Source organism: Nansenia antarctica (genome assembly GCF_963989245.1).
Source record: "Nansenia antarctica genome assembly, chromosome: 1".
Lineage (NCBI taxonomy): Eukaryota > Metazoa > Chordata > Actinopteri > Argentiniformes > Microstomatidae > Nansenia > Nansenia antarctica.
The window spans coordinates 51,032,966-51,054,145 of NC_137674.1; the positions used below are offsets into that span (position 1 = coordinate 51,032,966).

At 52.1% G+C, this 21,180-nt stretch overlaps 1 protein-coding gene across 2 annotated transcripts in view; it reads right to left on the bottom strand.

Moving 5' to 3' along the window:
• The window catches only part of daam1a (dishevelled associated activator of morphogenesis 1a), a 72,060-nt gene that overhangs the window by 34,549 nt on the left and 16,331 nt on the right, over positions 1 to 21,180 (bottom strand). For both annotated transcript variants that reach the window (XM_080550202.1, XM_080550201.1), the window contains exons 2-4: positions 6,464 to 6,706; positions 1,582 to 1,671; positions 339 to 410 (exon numbers count right to left, since the gene is read on the bottom strand). In XM_080550202.1, the coding sequence (XP_080406328.1) occupies positions 339 to 410; positions 1,582 to 1,671; positions 6,464 to 6,646 (345 nt within the window). In that variant the 5' untranslated portion in view covers positions 6,647 to 6,706. The remainder of the gene's footprint in view (positions 1 to 338; positions 411 to 1,581; positions 1,672 to 6,463; positions 6,707 to 21,180) is intronic.

Genomic DNA, 21,180 nt, shown 5'->3' on the forward strand with positions numbered 1-21,180 from the left:
GTAGATAGGTAGATAGGTAGGTAGGTAGGTAGATAGATAGATAGATAGATAGGTAGGTAGGTGGGTAGGTAGGTAGATGGGTAGGTAGGTAGGTAGGTAGCTAGGTAGGTAGGTATGTAGGTGGGTAGGTAGGTAGGTAGGTAGGTAGGTAGCAGGGGAGGCTGGCGGAGGTAGAAATCAGAGGACGGCCTTGTTCGTTCCATGAATGACAACTAGCCCGTCCTCCGATGACTCCCTCTGCCAGCCTCCGCTGCCCACGAGGCAGGTATGTGAGGGAGTGAGGGGGCAGACAGGGGGCAGTGAGGGGGCAGACAGGGGGGATGGGGGGGGCAGCTTACAGCAGCCATGGAGTTGAGCTGGTCGATGTAGAACTCTGGCCAGCTTGTAGCTCCCTTGTTCTCCTCTTGCTCCTGTAACACACACACACATAGACAGGGGTGAGATATACACACACACACACACACACACACACACACACAGGGGTGTGATACACACACACACACACATAGAGACAGGGGTGAGATACACACACACACACAGGGGTGAGATACACACACACGTGCACACACGCAAGCAAGCGCACACACAGGCATGGGTGAGATACTACAGAACACACACACAGGCACGCACACACACACCCTCTCATTACACAGCTCTCTCCCGGGGCTGTTGACAGGGGCTGGTGGAGGGTCAACAGGAATGAGGTCAGTGGCTAGTAGGGGCCACTCGTGACATGTATCACTGACCTGCCACATCTAATAGACTTCTACTGAGAGGCTCTCTCTTCTCTACCCACCCTCTCTCTCTTCTCTCCCCACCCTCTCCCCACTGGTGACTAATCCACTACTGGAGCGCAGCGTGTCTCTGGCCCTGCCACATCTCCCCACTGGTGACTGATCCACTGCTACTGGAACCCAGGCCCTCTTAGTAGGTCAGTTACAACACTGAGGAAACATGGTAGCTAAGGGGGCACTGACAAGGGTGGAGGGTGTGTGTGTGTTGAGGGAAAGGGGTGGGGACAGTGTTTTGTCTGGCAGTTGTGATAAAAGAACTCTTTCTCACACAGTGAGGACTGATTCTCTCTCCCTCTCTCCCTCTCTCCCTCTCTCCCTCCCTCCCTCCCACAGTGAGGACTGATTCATTCTCTCTCTCTCTCTCTCTCTCTCTCTCTCCCTCTCTCTCTCCCTTTCCCTCCCTCCCCCCTCTCACTCTATCCCTCCTCTCTCTCTCCCCAGCTGCACAACCAGCCAGCTCCTTTCAACTGAGATGAAAATAGTTCCCAAACACACACCAGCAGAAATCCCCTTTTTATAGAGTGTAGCTAATCAAATACACACACACACACACACACACACACACACACACACACACACACACATTCCTCTTTACAGAGTGTAGCTAATGCACGCACGCACGCGCACACACACACACACACACACACACACACACACACACACACACACACACACACACGAAGACAAACACACAAAGCTACATGGACTCCTGGAGGGAGTGTTGTTAGCTTTTTCTTGCTGTAGTAGATATATTTCTACACACACACACACACACGGCGTCTCTCACCTTCTTCTTGCTGCAGTATATCTGCCACTTCTTCTCAGCGGGAAGGGCGAACATGGCCTCTCTGTGTTTCTCTGACAGGTCCAGCTCATCCTACACACACACACACACACAAACACACACACACACACACACACACACACACACACACACACAAGGGTCACAGAGGACAGCGTTAGAACACTCACATCGTACATCACACACTGCACGTCTGACACCACACAAAACATCAAGTCTCTCCTCCCCGCCGAGAGAGAGAGAGAGAACACAAGAGAGAGAGAGAACACAAGAGAGAGAGAGAGAACACAAGAGAGAGAGAGAGAACACAAGAGAGAGAGAGAACACAAGAGAGAGAGAGAACACAAGAGAGAGAACACAATGACTTGAGGGACAACACAGATTTGGCGTTAAAGATTCAGCCACTGTCTGGTGTAGCAGCTGCAAAGTCAACCTGTGTGTGTGTGGGGGGGGGGGGGGGGCGATAGGAGTGTGGAGAACCTGACTATCCCTTCAACTCTCCCGTGACCGTCACGTCAACGACCGACTAGGAGACTTCCTGCTTCCTGCCTCCAGGCGTTCAGATGAACAACACCGTCCAGCTCTACCAGGGGTGACATCACCGGCCCCGGCTCCTTATATGGACGTCGTCCCGTAGCGACCCCGGGGGCTTGACGGCGACAAGCTCACAAAACACCGATTGACAAACGCGGGGTTTCCCCCACATAGTGACTGCCAGCTGTCTGTTTTTTTTTGGGTGAGACTCGTGGTTAGATGAGGAAGACTGATCCAACTGGAGACGGAAGCGGATCCAGAGCTTCCATACCCAGTCCCACACAGACTCAGTGGCGGACTCAGGCTGTTTGAAGGGCAGGAGCGAAAAGAAAAAAAGGGCACCTACTGCACAACATGGGACCCCCATCAGTGCACATGGTCAAGTTTAGACCATTGGAAGGGCAGCCAGTAGGGCACGTCCTCTCATTTTGTCACTCAAAAGGGCACTTTAGTGCGACGTTTTTCAACGGTGGGGGCACATGGTCAAGTTTAGACCATTGGAGGGGCACCAATAGGACACGTCCTCCCTGTCGCCCCCCCTGCCCCCCCCCCTGAGTCCGCCAGTGCACAGACTATTATCAACATCAATAGAACCGTGGTCAGGGGTGGTCCAGTGGTCTAGCACGGTGGTCTACAGCGCACACATTATGCCCATGTCGGCATGGGTTGGAATCCGTGGCCATGCCCTGCTGACATGTACTCTCTCTCTCTCCCTGCTTCCCCTTACTTTCCTGTCTGTCTTCACTGTATCTGTCCAATAAAATGGAAAAAAAACTCTACGAGTGGTACTGCCCCAAAAAATCACTTCGATATCAATAGAACCAGATGAAAAAGCGTCTTTTTTTAAAAGGGCTGTCAAGAGAGTATCAAATGAACTGGGTTGTTTTTGGGGTGGGCAGAGAACTCTCCTGGCATTCCTGGTCTGACTGGTGCACCCTGGGAGCAGATGTGTGGGAGCACGCTGATCCATGTCAGGTGGTGGTTCTAGCCTGCCACACCAGACCAGGGCCTCCGTTTATACAGAACAGTGATGGGAGGACTGGGGGGGGAGGAGGAGAGGAGAACAGAGGGAAGAGAGGAGGAGAGAAGAACGGAGGGAGGGAGGGAGGGAGAGAAGGAGGAAGGAGGAGGATAAAACCCTTGACCGACCCCGCAGCACGAAATGTGTCCGACATGAAACCGTTCTAGCAGAGCTGCTAAGCCAGCGTAAACGTGCATACCAGAGGGAGGGGGGGGAAGGAGGGAGGGAGGGAGGGAGGGAGGGAGAGCGTGAGCAGAACTAATACAAAACCATCCACACTGAAACAGCTAAAACAGAAAGCCAGTGTGGGACCGAACATGCATACCAGAGAGAGAGAGAGAGAAGAAGATGAGTGAGTGAGTGTGTGTGTGTGTGTGTGTGTGTGTGTATGTATAATAAAACAGAGAGTGTGAGAGAGAAAAAGATGGAGAGAAAGTGTGTGTGTGTGTGTGTGTGTGTGTGTGTGTGTGTGTGTGTTTGTGTATAAAACAGAGATAATGAGAGTGAGTCTGTGCGTGTGTGTTGTGTATAAAACAGAGAGAGAGCACGAGTGTGAGCGTTACTAATGTAAAGCCGTGTACAGTGTGAGGCAGAGAGGGCCGGTGTGCAAACCAGCAGCATACCACAGAGACAACGTCACCACCAGATGCCCCATCTCTCTCTACACACACACACACACACACACACACACACACACACACACACACACACACACACACACACACAGGCCAGGGGAGGCCGGTGGAGGTTGAAACCTGTCCTCCAATTTTTCTACCTAGTGTGACAGTCGGGGGGGTATGAACCATGTGGAAGATGCCAGTCGTCTACCAGGGGGTCGTAGGTCTCAGGCAGGGCTACCTCGTCACTAGAGCGGGAGACCAAATCACCTCCGCTACACCAGGTCCGGGATTCCAAAAATCAATTGGAGATCTCTGATTTCCACTCGGCGGGGGGGGGGGGGGGGGGGGCTTTCAGATCACGCGTGTGTGTGTGTGTGTGTGTGTTTGTGTGTGTGTGTGTGTGTGTGTTTGTGTGTGTGTGTGTGTGTGTGCGTGTGTGTGTAGTCAGGAGTGTCCCTGGAGGAGGGGGGGGGAAAGGACACTTCAGTTTCATCCTCAGTAGTTTCTTCCTCAGTAGTTTCATCGACAGCCAAGAGGTCCGTTGGATCTCCCAGTACTCTCCTCTTCTCTTTTCTGGCGGGTTCGGAAAAAAACTACAACCGACCTTTGAAGCGATGGAGCGAATAACTTCAAAGAACATAACGAAACAAAGGATTCCGTAACCTTCACCCTCCTCCCCCGACTTCTCTATCTATCTACCTCACAATTCTCTCTCTCCCTCTCCCTCTCTCCCACCCTCCCTCCCTCCCTTTCCCTCTCTCTTTCCCTCTCCCTCTCCATCCCTCCCTCCCTTTCCCTCTCTTTCCCTCTACCTTTCCCTCTCTCTGTTCCTCTCTGTTCCTCTCCCTCCCTCCCTCCCTCCCTCTCTCTCTTTCCCTCTCCCTCCCTCCCTCTCTCTCTCTCTCTTTCCCTCTCCCTCCCTCCCTCTTTCCCTCTCTCCCTCCCTCCCTCTCTCCCCCTCCCTCTCTCCCTCTCTCTCCCTCCATCTCTCCCTCTCTCCCTCCACTCAGTGAGTTGAATTAATTGGACACTTGGCAACAACAGCCGTTGACACACGAGCCACAGCCAGGCGGTAGCGAGGCTGTTTAAGCAGCTAGATCCTAGTGAGAAACCAGGCCGTAGGGAGGGCTGTTTTAAACCAGCTCTCCTGGTCAGGCTGACACTGTTTGACATCTCTGCTTTGGTCCATTGTGAGAGGTCCCCTGTTTAGAAGACAAAGACTACAGGCGCTGTTCTCTGCAGGAGGGCTGTCACACCCGGGGGGGGGGGGGGGGGGGGGGGACTGAGCACGTGCAGCCCTTCCAGGGGCCCAACCGAAGATGCGCTGCTGGTATGTTGGGGTGAGTGAGGAGGGACAGGGGACAGTCACACACCGGTGGTCCTCACACACACACACACACACACACACACACACACGTGTGACCCCCCCCTGGGTCTTGCAAAAGCCCTTTAATGGATCATTAGGGGTGAACAAAACAAGGAGGTCACAGAGAGAGCGTGTCAACCAGGCCAGCGTCAGTCAGCGGAATTCACTAGAACACGACAGAACGTAACGGAACAGGACAGAAGGATAGGGTTAGGTCCTCAGCCTGAACGTTTCCTCTGCCTCTCCTCTCCGACGCGTTTCGGAGGCGGCGAGCTGACCTAACCTGCCGGCCACGTGTGTCGCAGGCTGCCAGATCTCCGGCAGGCCCCGGGGCTCCCAGAGACAACCCCGCCGTTCATCATCCAGGGCTGTCAGGACGCCCTGACGGAGCCGAGCGCTTTGAGCAAACACGTTTCTTCGATCAAACGGGAAGACAAAAAATAAAAAACACTCCTCATCATGTGCTGACGAGTCACATGTTTTAGAGCCAGGAGGAGAGGAGAGGAGGGGAGGGGAGAGAGGAAAGGAGAGAAGAGGAGGGGAGGGGAGAGAGGAGAGGGAGAGGAGAGGCGGGACAGAGGGAGAGGAAAGGAGAGGGAGAGGAGAGGAGGGGAAGGGAGAGAGGAAAGGAGAGGAGAGGAGAGGAGAGGAAAGGAGAGGGAGAGTGGAAAGGAGGGGAGAGAGGAGAGAGGGAGAGGAGAGAGGAGAGAGAGCAAGCACAGACCTGGCAGGTTTACGTGATACCGTTCCAACATGGCAGCGGTCCACGCTCCCCTCGGAGGTGATTAACCCAGCAACATACTTCACAGCCCAGAACACGCTCTCCACTTGACTGTAATCGCGTCATAAACTACAGTCGAACCAAAACATTTACGTCCGACGCAACCGTTTTAGTTTTTTCGCTGTCGCTATCGCTCAGCGTGCTTCTCGTCATCGCTAAACCCTGAGTGCCACGCGGGGTCCTTCCTCAGGGCGCCTAGCCTCCGGGCTACACGCTGACCTGACCAGCACCCAGCCCAGCTCACCAGCTGACCCCTGGCAACGGAGGCTGGTGCCTGGCAACAGAGTGGTGGTGCGTACCGCCCAGTTCAGAGAACATGCTGTCCAGATCCTCTAAGGTGGGGGGGGAGAGAGAGAGAGAGAGAGAGAGAGAGGGGAGAGAGAGAGAGAGAGATAGAGAGAGATAGAGGGAGGGGAGGAGGTAGAGAGGTATGTACCAACAGTTCAGAGAACATGCTGTCCAGCTCCTCGGCATGGGGCATGGGCAGGGAGGAGGAGAGAGAGAGAGAGAGAGAGACAGAGGGGGGAGGGTAGGGAGGTACGTACCACCAGTTCAGAGAACATGTTGTCCAGCTCCTCTGCGGGGGGCATGGGCAGGGAGGGCTCCATGGTCTGCAGGGTGAAGTTGCTGTCGTGGCGTAGTCGGTAGGTGATCTCCGGGTGGTCGCTGCTCTTGAAGCAGCAGAAGATGAACGAGAGGCCCCGCCCACCTCTTTTACGGGGCGCCATGACGGCGGCGCTGGGCCTGGGGGGGGTCTAGGGAGCGTTAGCTACTGTCACCACGACAACCTGGGAGAGCGAGAGAGAGAGAGAGAGAGAGGATACAGGAAGAGAGGAGAGGAGCCGCAAACTGTTAACGTTTGTCACGCCACGGGACGCCGTCTGACACCGTTCCTCGTTCCCGTTCCGTGCATCCCAATGAGCCCCGTCCTCCGCCATTTCTACCTCCTCCACCTCTGCCTCCACTGTTGGACATGTAGGCAAGCATGGACACTTAACAGTAACTCTACAGTCCCCATACATCCTCTGTGGCTCAAACACCTTCCTTCCTTTCCTGCCCCCGCAGTGTGGAGATGTCACCACACTGTCAACCAATCCGTCTCACCCGAGAGAGAAATACCAGCTCACTGGTCTCTGTCTCTCCCTCTCCCTCTCTCTCTCTCTCTCCGTCCTCCGACTTCCACCCCCGCCAACCTCCCCTGGTCAACACGGTAGTGACCGACTGCGGTCCACGCTACAGTAAACACACAGCACACTCCAGCTAATGAGCTTAACGGCCCTTTATGGCCCTTTGCGGCCCTTTACGGCCATCCCAGGCGGACCCGTCAATCACAGTCCGTCAGTCAGACTAACGGACGCTGAACGGAGGAGCCGCACCAGCTGTTTTCTACCCAGGGGGAGAAGGAGGAAAGCTAAATACTGCTGCGGTAGACGAAGAAGAACCTCATATCTGTGGTCGCCGATGTCACTACGGAGTTAAATCACTCCGGGCGTTCGTCATCGAGACTAAACAGACGCATGTGTCGTCGGTTGGCGCGCTCTACGACCCATGTGGACGAAATAAAAAGACAAACACGCACACTTCATACCTCGCGGCATTCACCGTGTCTTGTGTGACGACGTCGACCCCCGTCGCTCGTGACCGTGTGAGGCGGTCGCCCCCGGCGACGACTGTGATCACAGCTGGCCGGCCGGGCCACGCCAGTGGAATTCCCGGCCAATAGAGACCGTCTGTTCTGATAACGCCGCCAATGAAAAAACCTTCTGTTCTGGGTAGCCCCCCAGCCAATGAAAACTGACGGTTTCTGATAAGCCCTCCCACAGGGAGGGGGAGCGCACCGCAGTCTAGGTAATTCATGGGAAAACACTGCTAGCCAGTGAAAGCACTCTGGTAAGAGACCCAGATAAAGACACCCAAGTTCCTGGGGAAGTGCGGCCCTACAGGGCGATTCACCTCCCTCAGCCTGTCTCTTGTGACCGGCCCTGAGGCCTCTGTGGCCGATGCTAGCTCTGTGGGAGTGCGTAGCAGCGTCACTCACTGCGGGGGAAGCTGGTGGAGGTAGGAATCGGGCTGATCGTAAAAAAAAAAAAAAGACGTAAAGGAACACACGTATCAAACGCGTTCGTCGTCATCCGTTTCGTGACTTGACGATGAATCCGTCCCTCTGATTCCTGCCTCCCGCCGGCCTCCCCTCTTTCACGGACATGCTCGGGGGAGGTTCAGAGCAGAAACACTTCCTTCCTTGCACCACCTGACAGGCCAGCGCAGAGCCCAGAGAAGGAGACGGCCTTAAGGCTGGTCATCTGCACCACCGGCCGAGAGGAAGTCGCAAAGTAAGCATTTCATTGTAAGGTTTACATCCTGTATCCTGTGCACATGATCAATAAAACCGTTGACTGACGGTAAGGGAAACACAGTGCAACAGCCAGAAAGTCAGAATGTAGGCCAACGCTGTTTGGATGTTGAATCGTCATTGGAGACTCAATAGTGCCTCTAGTCAAAGCTCTCTTCCTCCCTTCTCCCTCTCTCCTCTCCATCTTGTCTTCTTCTTCTTCATCTTCTTTTTCTTGTTTGTTTGTTTCTTTTTATTATTACTGCTCGATCTTTTCAGTTTGTAAAGCGTCTTTGAGTGTCTAGAAAAGCGCTATATAAGTCTAATGTATTATTATTATTCTCTCCCCCCCCTACTCTCTCCTCCCCGTGGACCAAGAGTTGACAGATTCACACACACACACACACACACACACACACACACACACACACACACACACACACATCATACACACACACACACACACATCATACACACATCATACACACCATACACACCTTCTTCACGTATGCCCATCTAGAGGTGTAGGTCAGGTCTATCTTCATGTGTACACCCCCAGTATCCCACCCCTCCATATAAGGCCGTATGGACCGACCCGTACGCTTGTCAGGGGGCGGCAGATTACAACGACTAAGTCTAAACTCAAACACACACACTTCCAAATATATGGGCTACCATATACAGAAGGCAGATGTTTCACTTCAAGGGGTTTAGGGGGGGCGGGGGAGGGGGGGGGTTGTGTTGATTATAGGAGAAGACTTCACTTTCACAGCAGCCGTGGAAGTACCTACGCCTGGCCTCTCTCCAAACACACAGGATCAGTGAGCACCCTAGACCAGGGCCTCTACCCAGGATGAGAGGAGATCAGGGGAGCTGGGGGGAGGGGGTAGAGGGGATAGCTAGTCTGCTCATCCACATTAACACAGCAGGCAGGGCGGTATCACTCCCAACAAATAGCAACAGCTGTTGGAACTGGGTCATCAATCTTGATAACTGCCCAGAAGAGCCGTGCATGTTTTCTCTCTCTCTCTCTCTCTCTCTCTCTCTCCGTTCAGTCAGCAGAATCTCTCGCTCCGACCCAGCCTCACACACTGCCTCTTCCACACACACCGTCTCCTTAAAGCTTACTACCTACAGTTGTCTTCTTTCATCTCTCTCTCTTTCACGTATTCCACCTTTTTCCCCCTCCCTCCCTCCCTCCCTCCCTGGTCAGACCCCTACAGTAAAGTGATTTCCACCATCCCGGCTTCTTCTTCTCCAGTCAAAACAAATGGCGGGAGGTTTTTTCCCTTTGAAGAGGAGACGGTGTGGGGCAGGGGAGAGTAAATCATGTGCTTCGTATCTGCGAGCTTCTCGTAGGGCAGGAGACGGAGCATCAACTCCTGCTGTTTTTATACAGGAGAGGGAGAGAGAGAGAGAGAGGGAGGGAGGGAGGGGGAGAGAGAGGGGAAAGATGAAAGCCTGTCGAAATACTTTTTTTTTTTTTTACGAGACTGAGATATGGGCAGTTCGACGCTGGCTGGACAGGATGTTTGTAGGGCAGTACGCTGGGTAGAGAGAGAGAGAGAGACTGAGGGAGAGAGAGAGGGAGAGAGAGAGAGAGAGAGAGAGAGAGATTGCTCTCGTTTCCATGATCTACTAGTAAATGTGTAGTGGGGCTAATAACATAGCATTACAGTACCCCATTTACCCCCAGTGCCCCTGGCTGGGAACCTTCTTACAACCCCCCCCCCCATCTCATCTGGGGTGTGTGAGGCTAACAACCCACTGGCCAGGAGGAGGAGGAGGAGGAGGAGGCAGCACTGCACACCAAATATGGACCGCTCTCCTATCGGCCATGACAGAGACACGGCCAAGACACGGAGCGGCGCTCAAAGAGTTTACAGCTACACTCAGTCCAAAGTAACTTCAAGTACTTACAAAGGCTTAAAAAGGACATACAACCGAGTGGTGGTGTTCCCAGGTGGGATTTGAACTCATGACCTTCTGATCACCAGTCCAACTCACAGTCCACTAGGCCACCACAACCCCATCCCCCCCCCCTCCCCACCCCACCCTATCAATCGCTTTATATGAACAGGACCCAGTTTCTGTCCGCTCCAGCAGAAGCACCAGAACTTGGCCCGGGTTAGGGTTAGACATGACCCCAGGGGGAGCCCGTTCAGAGGCCACAGGAAGGTGAGACCCGGTCACGTGTGAGAGCCGACCGTGCGGTCCAGTTGGGTCAGACTGCGGTCGAAGCGACGGTCTGTTTGGGTTCGTTCACACAAACTCTCTGGAGTGAATTATTCACTCAAGGTTACTGCTCTCTGCCAACCAGTCTGATGAGAGAGAAGTCAATACACTGTGACTGCCCACACACACACACACACACACACACACACACACACACACACACACACACACACAGCAACAGAGGTCTGTTTCCAAAACACGCAAACAAGTATTGTGTTAACCTTGCACAGAACAAACACAATCAGTCACCCTCAGACAGGTCTTCTCCTCAACACGAGATGAGAGGGCGTGCATGCGTGTGTGCGTGCGTGCGTGCGTGCGTGCTAGCCTCACTATAGTGTTTCTCTCAGTACAAGAGGCCAGTTTTGCCACGTGTTAGCATGGACCTAGCAAGAGAAAGTAGAACACACAGAAACAGAACCAGGAGTTGGAACAGCGGACAGGAAGGTAGTGTACAGTCAGTGTGTGTGGAGGGCAGGAAGGTAGTGTCCAGTCAGTGTGTGGAGGGCAGAGCTGCTGGACGTGTTGTGATGCAGCTTCAGGACTCCCCCCACACTACTCATCCTCAGGAAGGAGAGAGGGAGGGTCTTTGATGCAGAGCCATCCCTCCATCCATTGCGTCCTCTTCTCTCCACTGTCTCTCCCTCCCTCCCTCCCTCTCCCCCTCTCTCTCGCTTATATCAAAGGCTTAGAACAAAGACTCTACTCTGACTGGAAACTCCTGGGGAAGAGGGATATCTTTTTATATTAATATCCAACGTTTCAAAGAGCAGCTTGCAGTAATCACCACGCTGATAGCCAGACAGACAGAGAGATTCCCTTATTTTCATTTGAGAAACTAAGTCTCGCTCACATCCTTTTTATTTCCGAGCTCTTGGCGCTCAAAGCGGGTATTAAGAGAGAGAGAGAGAGTGTGTGTGTGTGTGTGTGTGTGTGTGTGTGTGTGTTTGAGGTGTTAAGCATCTGCATGTTTGCAAATCTAAAGCGAAATGTCAGACATTAATACCTTCTTTACCCATAATGCCATATTTTAATCCCTTCCTATCCGCCCCACACCCGTCACACCCATGGTTTCATAAACCCTTGTTTTGCATATCAACAACATGTTGATTCCCAGCAGAACACGTACACACATGGTTCCAGTTCTGTATATTCTCTCCCGAGCTGAGGCAGAGAGGTCTGAAGTGTGTACACGCGCACACACACACACACGCGCACACACGCGCACACACACACACACACACACACACACACACACACACACACACACACACACACACACAGCCAGAGGACAGGAGCGTGCAGCCACCAGTCAGGAACCACACCTCTTCTAATAGCCTGTTGCAGGACGGGACAGGTGAGTCATAGGAAGACAGGGTGTGTCCAGTACACAGGTTGATTCACATCACCTCCCTCCCTCCTTCCAGGAACACCCCACCTGATGTGATGGATCTACAGTACTCCGATTGCTGCCAAACAGACAGTCATCCCTGGTGTCTCTAAGGTGTTATGACTGACATCAATGACGTAGCCCATAGGACGACACACGCACACACACACGCACACACACACACGCACACGCACACGCACACCTGTCCCGCCTGCTGAAAACCGACAGAGTCAGCATGAAGAGTGCGCCGACACCTCCAGTATCACGTGCGTTTACGACTAACCGAGCCTAACGAGAACCACTTGAGATAATCGGACGTCTTTGTGTCGATCAGCGGCAGGCAGCTAGACAGACAGACAACCAGAGCCCTCCCGATGAGTCTGAGGGGGGCTAGACAGACTACTGACGTCCACGGCCGAGCCTGAGCAGCGGATGTGGTCGTCAACTCACGCGTCACCCCTGAGACTTTGAGGACGTCCTCTCGGCCTAACGGTAGACGCCCGGGGCCTTTCCAAGTGGGAGACCCTGGGTGGAACACAGCGGCCTGTCACACAGCGGCCTCGGTCGAGGCTTTTAAAAAAACAGCTAAAGACTGTCCAGTATAGACAGGCTTTTGGCTAACCCCAAAAGCCTGTCTTTCTGTGTCCTGTTGATATTGTTGTACACTTGTTGTTTGTTAGGCTACTTGTAGTTGTAACTTTTGCTCTTTTATTATGTTCTTATATATGTAAAGCACTTTGTGACCCCTGGTCTGGGAAAGGTGCTATAGAAATACATTTTACTTACTTACAAGCCTATAACAACAACCGTTAGCGCCCACGTAGGACAGCGTTCTGAGAACATGGTTGCAGTTAAGATAACCTTAAAGCACAACTCACAAGTAAGCCTGTAACAATTATGAAATAACTGTCCAATGGCAATTTAATTAGTCTAATGGTAATTAAATGATCTAATGGCAGTGGTGTGCCGTCAGGGCCAGCAAGGCCTTCTCTGCTGGCCTAAACATCATCAGAATATACATTTTATTTTAATATATATTTTCCACAAATATGTATTAATGATTCCCCATAGTCTATTCTCTTCATTTCATAGCTTTCCTCTTGGTTGCGCTGCTTCCAGTCTCCGATTGAGATTTGGAGGGCTGGCCTTTATGTTAGAGCTTTTATCCAATCAAAATGTGTTGCTAGGGGGCTCAAAAATCTGCCCGCCTTCACATTAAACGGTGCTGCGGATTCGACCTGTAACTTAACGTTGGAACGAGAAAACATGTGGCGTTCCTAGTAAACCTACGTAGATGCGAGCATAAGCAACAACGGCGCCTGCTGTAAGGCTCAATGATGTCAGCACCCAGCACGTCTTTTGATTGGATACGCACTATTGCTACGCACTATTGATACGCACTATTGATATTCACTATTGAGATGCGGAACTATGCCGGTAGATGTGAAACTTTTGAAAGTGCGCAGGGAAACGGAGCCTCACAACGAAAGCTTTCGTTGACTGATCGATAATACTGATCGATTGTGTCCTGTTTTTGGGTAAACAATAACTTTCATTTAGGGGACACAATGAAAGCGCCAAGTCCACAAACAAAGGAAACTACGTTGAGCTTCTTTCTTTTCTGGCTGAAAACAACCCAGATTTACATTACCACCTGTCCACAAACAAAGTGTTTACTGGGACGTCAGGCAAAATACAAAACGACCTGATTTTTGCTATTGCTGAAGTGATGGAAGAAGAGATCAAAATGGAGATTAAAAAGGCACCCTTTGTCGCTATTATGGTGGACGAGACGACAGACGTGGGTAATGTAGCGATCTTAAAGATGTTAGTTTAACACTCTTCATTGTAAATGCGGATTTATTGATTAAAAATGCTTCGGAAATATTAATATAACTCTGTTGTACTTGTCTGACTATGTTAAGGTGATGCAACGCCCGGTTATACTGTGTTTCTGTCTAGTTTCTAGAGCCATGGCGTCATAACGATGGTATTAAGAGGTAGAATAATTCAGGTAGGAATGTGTCGGACATCACTGAAGGCCTAGGTGTGAAATGCACCGCCCGCCACTGTCTAATGGCAATCTTGACTGTGCTCCAACACGCTAGCTAGCTGGCTAACAGCTGGCTAAGAACATGGCGTTAGCTAGCTAGCTGCTCTGCATGTTAAGCTCATCACAACATGCTGAAAGAACATGAACATGCTAAAAACACATTACTACACAACTAGATGACACACAGTCCCTTTTTTTTTGATGACCAACATTGATCACCAACACCAGAACCTGATAGATGTCCAACACCAACACCAGAACCTGATAGATGTCCAACACCAACACCAGAACCTGATAGACGTCTAACACCAGAACCTGATCGATGTCTAACACCAGAACCTGATAGATGTCCAACACCAACACCAGAACCTGATAGACGTCTAACACCAGAACCTGAACGATGTCTAACACCAGAACCTGATAGACGTCTAACACCAACACCAGAACCTGATAGATGTCCAACACCAACACCAGAACCTGATAGACGTCTAACACCAGAACCTGATCGATGTCTAACACCAGAACCTGATAGACGTCTAACACCAACACCAGAACCTGATAGACGTCTAACACCAACACCAGAACCTGATAGACGTCTAACACCAACACCAGAACCTGATAGATGTCTAACACCAACACCAGAACCTGATAGATGTCTAACACCAGAACCTGATAGACGTCTAACACCAACACCAGAACCGGATAGACGTCTAACACCAACACCAGAACCTGATAGACGTCTAACACCAACACCAGAACCTGATAGATGTCCAACACCAGAACCTGATAGACGTCTAACACCAACACCAGAACCTGATAGATGTCTAACACCAACACCAGAACCTGATGGATGTCTAACACCAACACCAGAACCTGATAGGACGCTCCAGAAAGCCCTTTTCTCTTATCAACTCCAGATGTCAACAACAACATGGAGCAGAGCTAACGAACCCCTCCCTGCCTTCAAAACCACACACACAAACACACACAAGCACACACTCGCACACACATGCACACACATGCACGCAGTCAGTCAGTGACACGCACGGTAACATCTGGTCAATTAAACGTCTGAACAATGCCAGGATGTTGATCGTCTTCATCAGCCTCCTGACAGCACATACCATATATTCTCTCCAGAGCTGAGTCAGGGGTACACACACACACACACACACACACACACACACACACTTTATTACTTTTGTATTACTTATTTGACGTATTATTGTGATTTTGTGTCTGAATGCTGCAATGCCAATGTTGAGGAACCAAAAGACAAAGAATGTGACTCTTGTGTACTTGGAGCTACTTAAACATAGCCTAATAAAAGTGATTCTGATTCTGACACACGCACACACACTCACACACACACACACACACACACACACACACACACACAGTTCCAGATCTGCATGTGCTTTCGCCAACTCCGAAGACAGTTGTCGTCATCTAAATATGCCATGGTGATACTCATACACAGGGTTCCCACACCTTCTGAAACTCAAATTCAAGGACCCAACACGGCATAGTTTGAGACAGATCTAGATGAGAATTTATATAATAGGAACTATCCGCTCACAGACAACAATTTAAAAAAGAGGCTTAAATGTGTGAACACTAGATTGCCTTCTCTACCACAGCACAGCAAAACAATATATTGTGAAATGTGTACAGAGACTTATTTACTAGTTGACGAGCTGAGTAAAACATTTTTGAATGTATTTTTTTTTCACAAACATTCAAGGATTTCATGGACCAGTGGGAACCCTGCATACAGTATCGGCGTTGGTTGACATGACAAGCCACCACCACCAGCATCACCACCACCTTCTCCACCACAACCACCCCCACCGCCACCACACTAGGGTGACTCACTGGCTGACGGCCATCGTGTGGCCGAGCTGCTGCCGGTAAGACCAGACACCCAGGGAGAGACACAACGCAGCCAACCACCATCTTCTGTCTGCCAGTGCCTAGTCACGACTTTTTTTTCTAGCAGACAACTTTCTGAGACTAGTCTGAATGACGCCATTATGTTCTTCCGCTCTCCTCTCAAGCCTGGCCAAGCTTCTAGCTGGAAGACCGGAGCGCAGCACAGAACACCGACAATGGACCGACTCACAGACAGAACAACAACAGCCTAGCCCCGAACGACCGTCTAGTCAGCAACACTGTTCTAGTGGATTCACGGCTCAAGACACCAGACCAGAACCCTGGAGCAGAACCCAGGGGGAGGGTGGGTGTGTGCGGGGGTGGGGGTGTGTGTGTGTGTGTGGGTGGGTGGGTGTATGGTGGGAGGGGGGGTTGACTTTGATGTTCTTAGCCTAGCAGCCCAGTTGTCAGAGAGAGAGAGAGAGAGAGAGCCTCCTTGTTATAGCAGTGCAGATGTTGTGCATCCTGTGCTTATCGGACCACTGAACCAAACCAGACACTGTACGGCCTCAGCCAGGCACGTAGACGAGAAACAAAACCGTCGGCCCCAAAATCCTGGTAGTCCATTAGTGCCTCATGGCTCCGTGTTACAGAACAATACACAAGACAACTACTCGTCACAAAGAAACACGCCCATGTAATTCCTGCAGCGAACCAGCTCACCCTTCAAATGTCACAGAAGAAGGTAACATACCTACATACACATCACCTCAGGACCCTAGTCCCCCTAGTCCCCCTCAGGACCCTAGTCTCACCTCAGGACCCTAGTCCCCCTCAGGACCCTAGTCCCCCTAAGGATCCTAGTCCCCCTAAGGATCCTAGTCCCCCTAGTCCCCCTCAGGACCCTAGTCCCCCTAGTCCACCTCAGGACCCTAGTCCCCCTAGTCCACCTCAGGACCCTAGTCCCCCTCAGGACCCTAGTCCCTCTAGTCCCCCTCAGGACCCTAGTCCCCCTCAGGACCCTAGTCCCCCTAGTCCACCTCAGGACCCTAGTCCCTCTAGTCCCCCTCAGGACCCTAGTCCCCCTAAGGATCCTAGTCCCCCTAGTCCCCCTCAGGATCCTAGTCACCCTAGTCCCCCTCAGGACCCTAGTCCCCCTAGTCCACCTCAGGACCCTAGTCCCTCTAGTCCCCCTCAGGACCCTAGTCCCCCTAAGGATCCTAGTCCCCCTAGTCCCCCTCAGGATCCTAGTCACCCTAGTCCCCCTCAGGACCCTAGTCCCCCTAGTCCACCTCAGGACCCTAGTCCCCCTAGTCCACCTCAGGACCCTAGTCCCCCTAAGGACCCTAGTCCCCCTAAGGACCCTAGTCTCACCTCAGGACCCTAGTCCCCCTAGTCCCCCTCAGGACCCTAGTCCCCCTAGTCCTCTCTCAGGACCCTAGTCCCCCTCAGGACCCTAGTCCACCTCAGGACCCTAGTCCACCTCAGGTCCCTAGTCCCCCTAAGGATCCTAGTCCCCCTAGTCCCCCTCAGGACCCTAGTCCCTCTAGTCCACCTCAGGACCCTAGTCCTTCTAGTCCACCTCAGGACCCTAGTCCCCCTCAGGACCCTAGTCCCCCTCAGGACCCTAGTCCCCCTAGTCCTGTTCAGGACCCTAGTCCTGCTCAGGACCCTAGTCCCCCTCAGGACCCTAGTCCACCTCAGGACCCTAGTCCCCTCTCTGGAGGGCCATAGTTCAACAGAACAGACCCTAAGGCCGAGGCTGACAACCAATGATGACTGAGATCGATGGTGACGGTCGACCTCTGTGTGGAACCGTGGAAAGAATGTCAGCCATGTCATCGATGTTCAGGCGTTCAACACAGCAGACGGGGACAGGGGTTGTGTCTGTGTGTCTGTCTGTTCTCTACCTCGTACAGGCCTTCCCATCTGAGGTACCGACTAGGGTTGGGCGGTGAAACCGGTATACGGTTATACCGTACTATTTAGAAGTAATCATAATCGTGTGTCATGTCATCTTCGCCTCAGAAGGAGACGTGATTCACGGCACTCGTCTGCTCTGACACGCTCTGCGCTTCGTACTCGGGTGAGTGTTGAATTTTCAATCCCACCGCGTTGGGACGGTTCAACGGTATCAAACATTGGGAACCGCCCAACCCTAGTACCGACCACCTGACGTTATTAAGGCCGACAGGTATGCACAAACAGGGTAACGTAGCAGGTACAAGTGGGATAATTACGATCGTCAGGATGTTTGTGACGATGTGGAATGTAGGAACACATCTAAATTAGGGCTGCAACGATTAGTCGACATAATCGACGACGTCGATCATAAAAACTCGTCGACGTGGAATTTTAGTGTCGACTAATCGTATTTTAAAAATTTGAAAAGCGGGATTTTTTTTTTTTTTTTTTTTTTTTTTACGGGAGCCATGCGAGAATCAGCTGGGTACGTTTTAGCTAACGTTGTTAGCCAACTGGCTAACGTTATATTGTTAGGGTCGTAATGTTTATGTTAGCTTTACTGTTACATGTTGGAAAACAACGTCTCATGGACAGGGCTGTACATGCTATGAGCTTTTGTGCTATTAAATTATTTGCCCTGTGGCACGCGTGTGACAGACAGAGGCGCTTGTATGTAACGTTACGTAGCAGGGGTTTTCCATGTTGAAGCCAGGAGAACGCGAGATGAAATGAAGTGAGGGGTGGTCACTATTAAAATACCAGGTAGTCATGGTGGATGATCATGAATGATGCTTGATAAGTGAATGCTATTTCAATTATGTTGAGTCCACCAGCGAGCTGTCTGTAAGATAAACAGCGCCAAGCGTAGCCTACTAACGTGAGCTGTCTGTAGTCTAGCCAGCAATGCTAGCTAGCCAATCAACTAGCTCTGTGAGCAGCTGTAGCTTGGCGTAACGTTAGGTTAGATAGCTAGTTAAGCCGGATTTATGCTTCTGCGTCGCCATTTACGCGCAGCGAAAAGCCACACGACTAATCGCGACTAAGCAAAAAAATAATCGACAGATTAGTCGACTACCAAAATAATCGTTAGTTGCAGCCCTAATCTAAATGTCACTGTGTCACTTTGTCCACCTGTAGACTGTAAAGCGTCGGCCCTCGAAACGGACTGGCGATCAATGTCAGAACCAGGAAGTTGTTTACAGTGCGATGATGACATCGTCACAGGCTGAACAGGGCATTTTAGAATAGTTTGAGCATGCATGTGACGCATGGCAACAGGAAAGACAGGCTGGGGCTGGGCCAGCGCATGCACGTACGCACGCACGCAAGCACATACATACACACACCTCCTGAGGCTTTCCCCATCACCATCACATGGCTGTCTGCTAATGGCTGTGTGAGCAGAACGGGGCAAGGCACGCTAGAGAAAAGCAAAGCTCCAGGCCTCACCATGTACTGAGCTTCCCACTGCACAGCCTGTGACACAGAGAGGCCTGCGGGAGACCCGTCTACAATGGAGGGCCTTTATCTTGGTCTGAAATCTGCTGTTCTGATTAATAGTCAATGATATACTCGGCCTGTCTGATCAATCCTCATTTAGCATTTCATTATCAGTTAGCAGCAAAACGGCGTATATGAGAATGTCAATATAGGGGCCAGGGAGTAGGGGCTAAGGGCTAGGGGGTAGGGAGTAGGGGCTAGGGAGTAGGAGCTAGGGAGTAGGAGCTAGGGAGTAGGAGCTAGGGAGTAAGGACTAGGGGCTAGGGAGTAGGATCTAGGGAGTAGGAGCTAGGGAGTAGGGGCTAGGGAGTAGGGGCTAGGGAGTAGGGGCTAGGGAGTAGGGGCTAGGGAGTAGGGGCTAGGGAGTAGGGGCTAGGGAGTAGAGGCTAGGGAGTAGGAGCTAGGGAGTAGGGGCTAGGGAGTAGGGGCTAGGGAGTAGGGGCTAGGGAGTAGGGGCTAGGGAGTAGGGGCTAGGGAGTAGGAGCTAGGGAGTAGGGGCTAGGGAGTTGGAGCTAGAGAGTAGGGGCTAGGGAGTAGGAGCTAGAGAGTAGGGGCTAGGGAGTAGGAGCTAGGGAGTAGGAGCTAGGGAGTAGGAGCTAGGGAGTAGGAGCTAGGGAGTAGGGGCTAGGGAGTAGGGAGTAGGAGCTAGGGAGTAGGAGCTAGGGAGTAGGGGCTAGGGAGTAGGGGCTAGGGAGTAGGGGCTAGGGAGTAGGGGCTAGGGAGTAGGAGCTAGGGAGTAGAGGCTAGGGAGTAGGAGCTAGGGAGTAGGGGCTAGGGAGTAGGGGCTAGGGAGTAGGAGCTAGGGAGTAGGGGCTAGGGAGTAGGGGCTAGGGGCTAGTGTCATATGTCAATGCCCCCTCCTTTATTGATCCGAGTTTAAGTGAATCAATGATGAGTCAGGACAGCCTTGTGGAAGACAGGAAGAACCTTGAACAGGTTTTCCATTAGAGCAGGGCAGGCTGGCAGGTCAGCTGTCCAGCTCAACAAGGTCAGGGGATCTGTTAGGTAACGGGCCAATCGGCAGCTTCGATCCGAAATCGATTCACCAACAGCGATCAACACTCTAGCCTATGAAATGAAGATAAGCGCCACCCGTAAATAGGCTAGCCCTATCAGTCAGTCAATACCCTGCCCCCCTGGTCTGAATTTAAACCAATATTTAACCAGGCCACATATACACTGTAGAGGTAGCTTGTAGCTATGGCTTGTAGCTTGTTGTATGTATTAGGGATGGTCAGAGCGTTGGGTATTGATAATGGCGGGGGTTGAGTAGGGCTCTTCCAGAGAAGCTCTGTGCATGTAGAGTCTAGAACCAGCAGGTTTTATTACAAGGGCTTCTCCCCCCTCGCCCCCCGCCCCCCCCCCCCACACACACACACACATACACACACACACACACACACACACACACACCCCTCTCCAGGTACAGGGGGTTGAGATCAATATTAGCAGGCTCCAAGGTGCTGACAGAGCAGTCTGCTCCCAGCCCCCCAGAGTCCCCTGGGCGGGGTTGGTGGTGTCAAAGGTTAGCTCCCGTGGGGACACCCTCCCCCGACACCCCCTGGACAGAGGGAGGCCATGCAGGAATGCTCTCACACAACGGTTTGACATGGGTCTGGGTGCTGAGGCAGTCAGAGAGGGGGGACTGTGGGAGTGGAGAGGGAGGGGGGGGGGGAGATCCCTGGGCAGGGAGGAGGGACATCCCTTTGGGTGGGGTTGTGTTGGGACAGCTGAGCGGGGGGGGGGCAGGGTCTGGTGTGTGTGTGTGTCTGTCGGGGTGGGGCCGGCACGGAGATTCCTGAGTAATCAGAGGCCAAGCATCCATACGGAGAGTCATCACCATAGAAACGGATGTGCAGACAGAAGGAGAGATTGAATCATGATGACACAGCCAGTGGCAGGCCGACTCCTGATT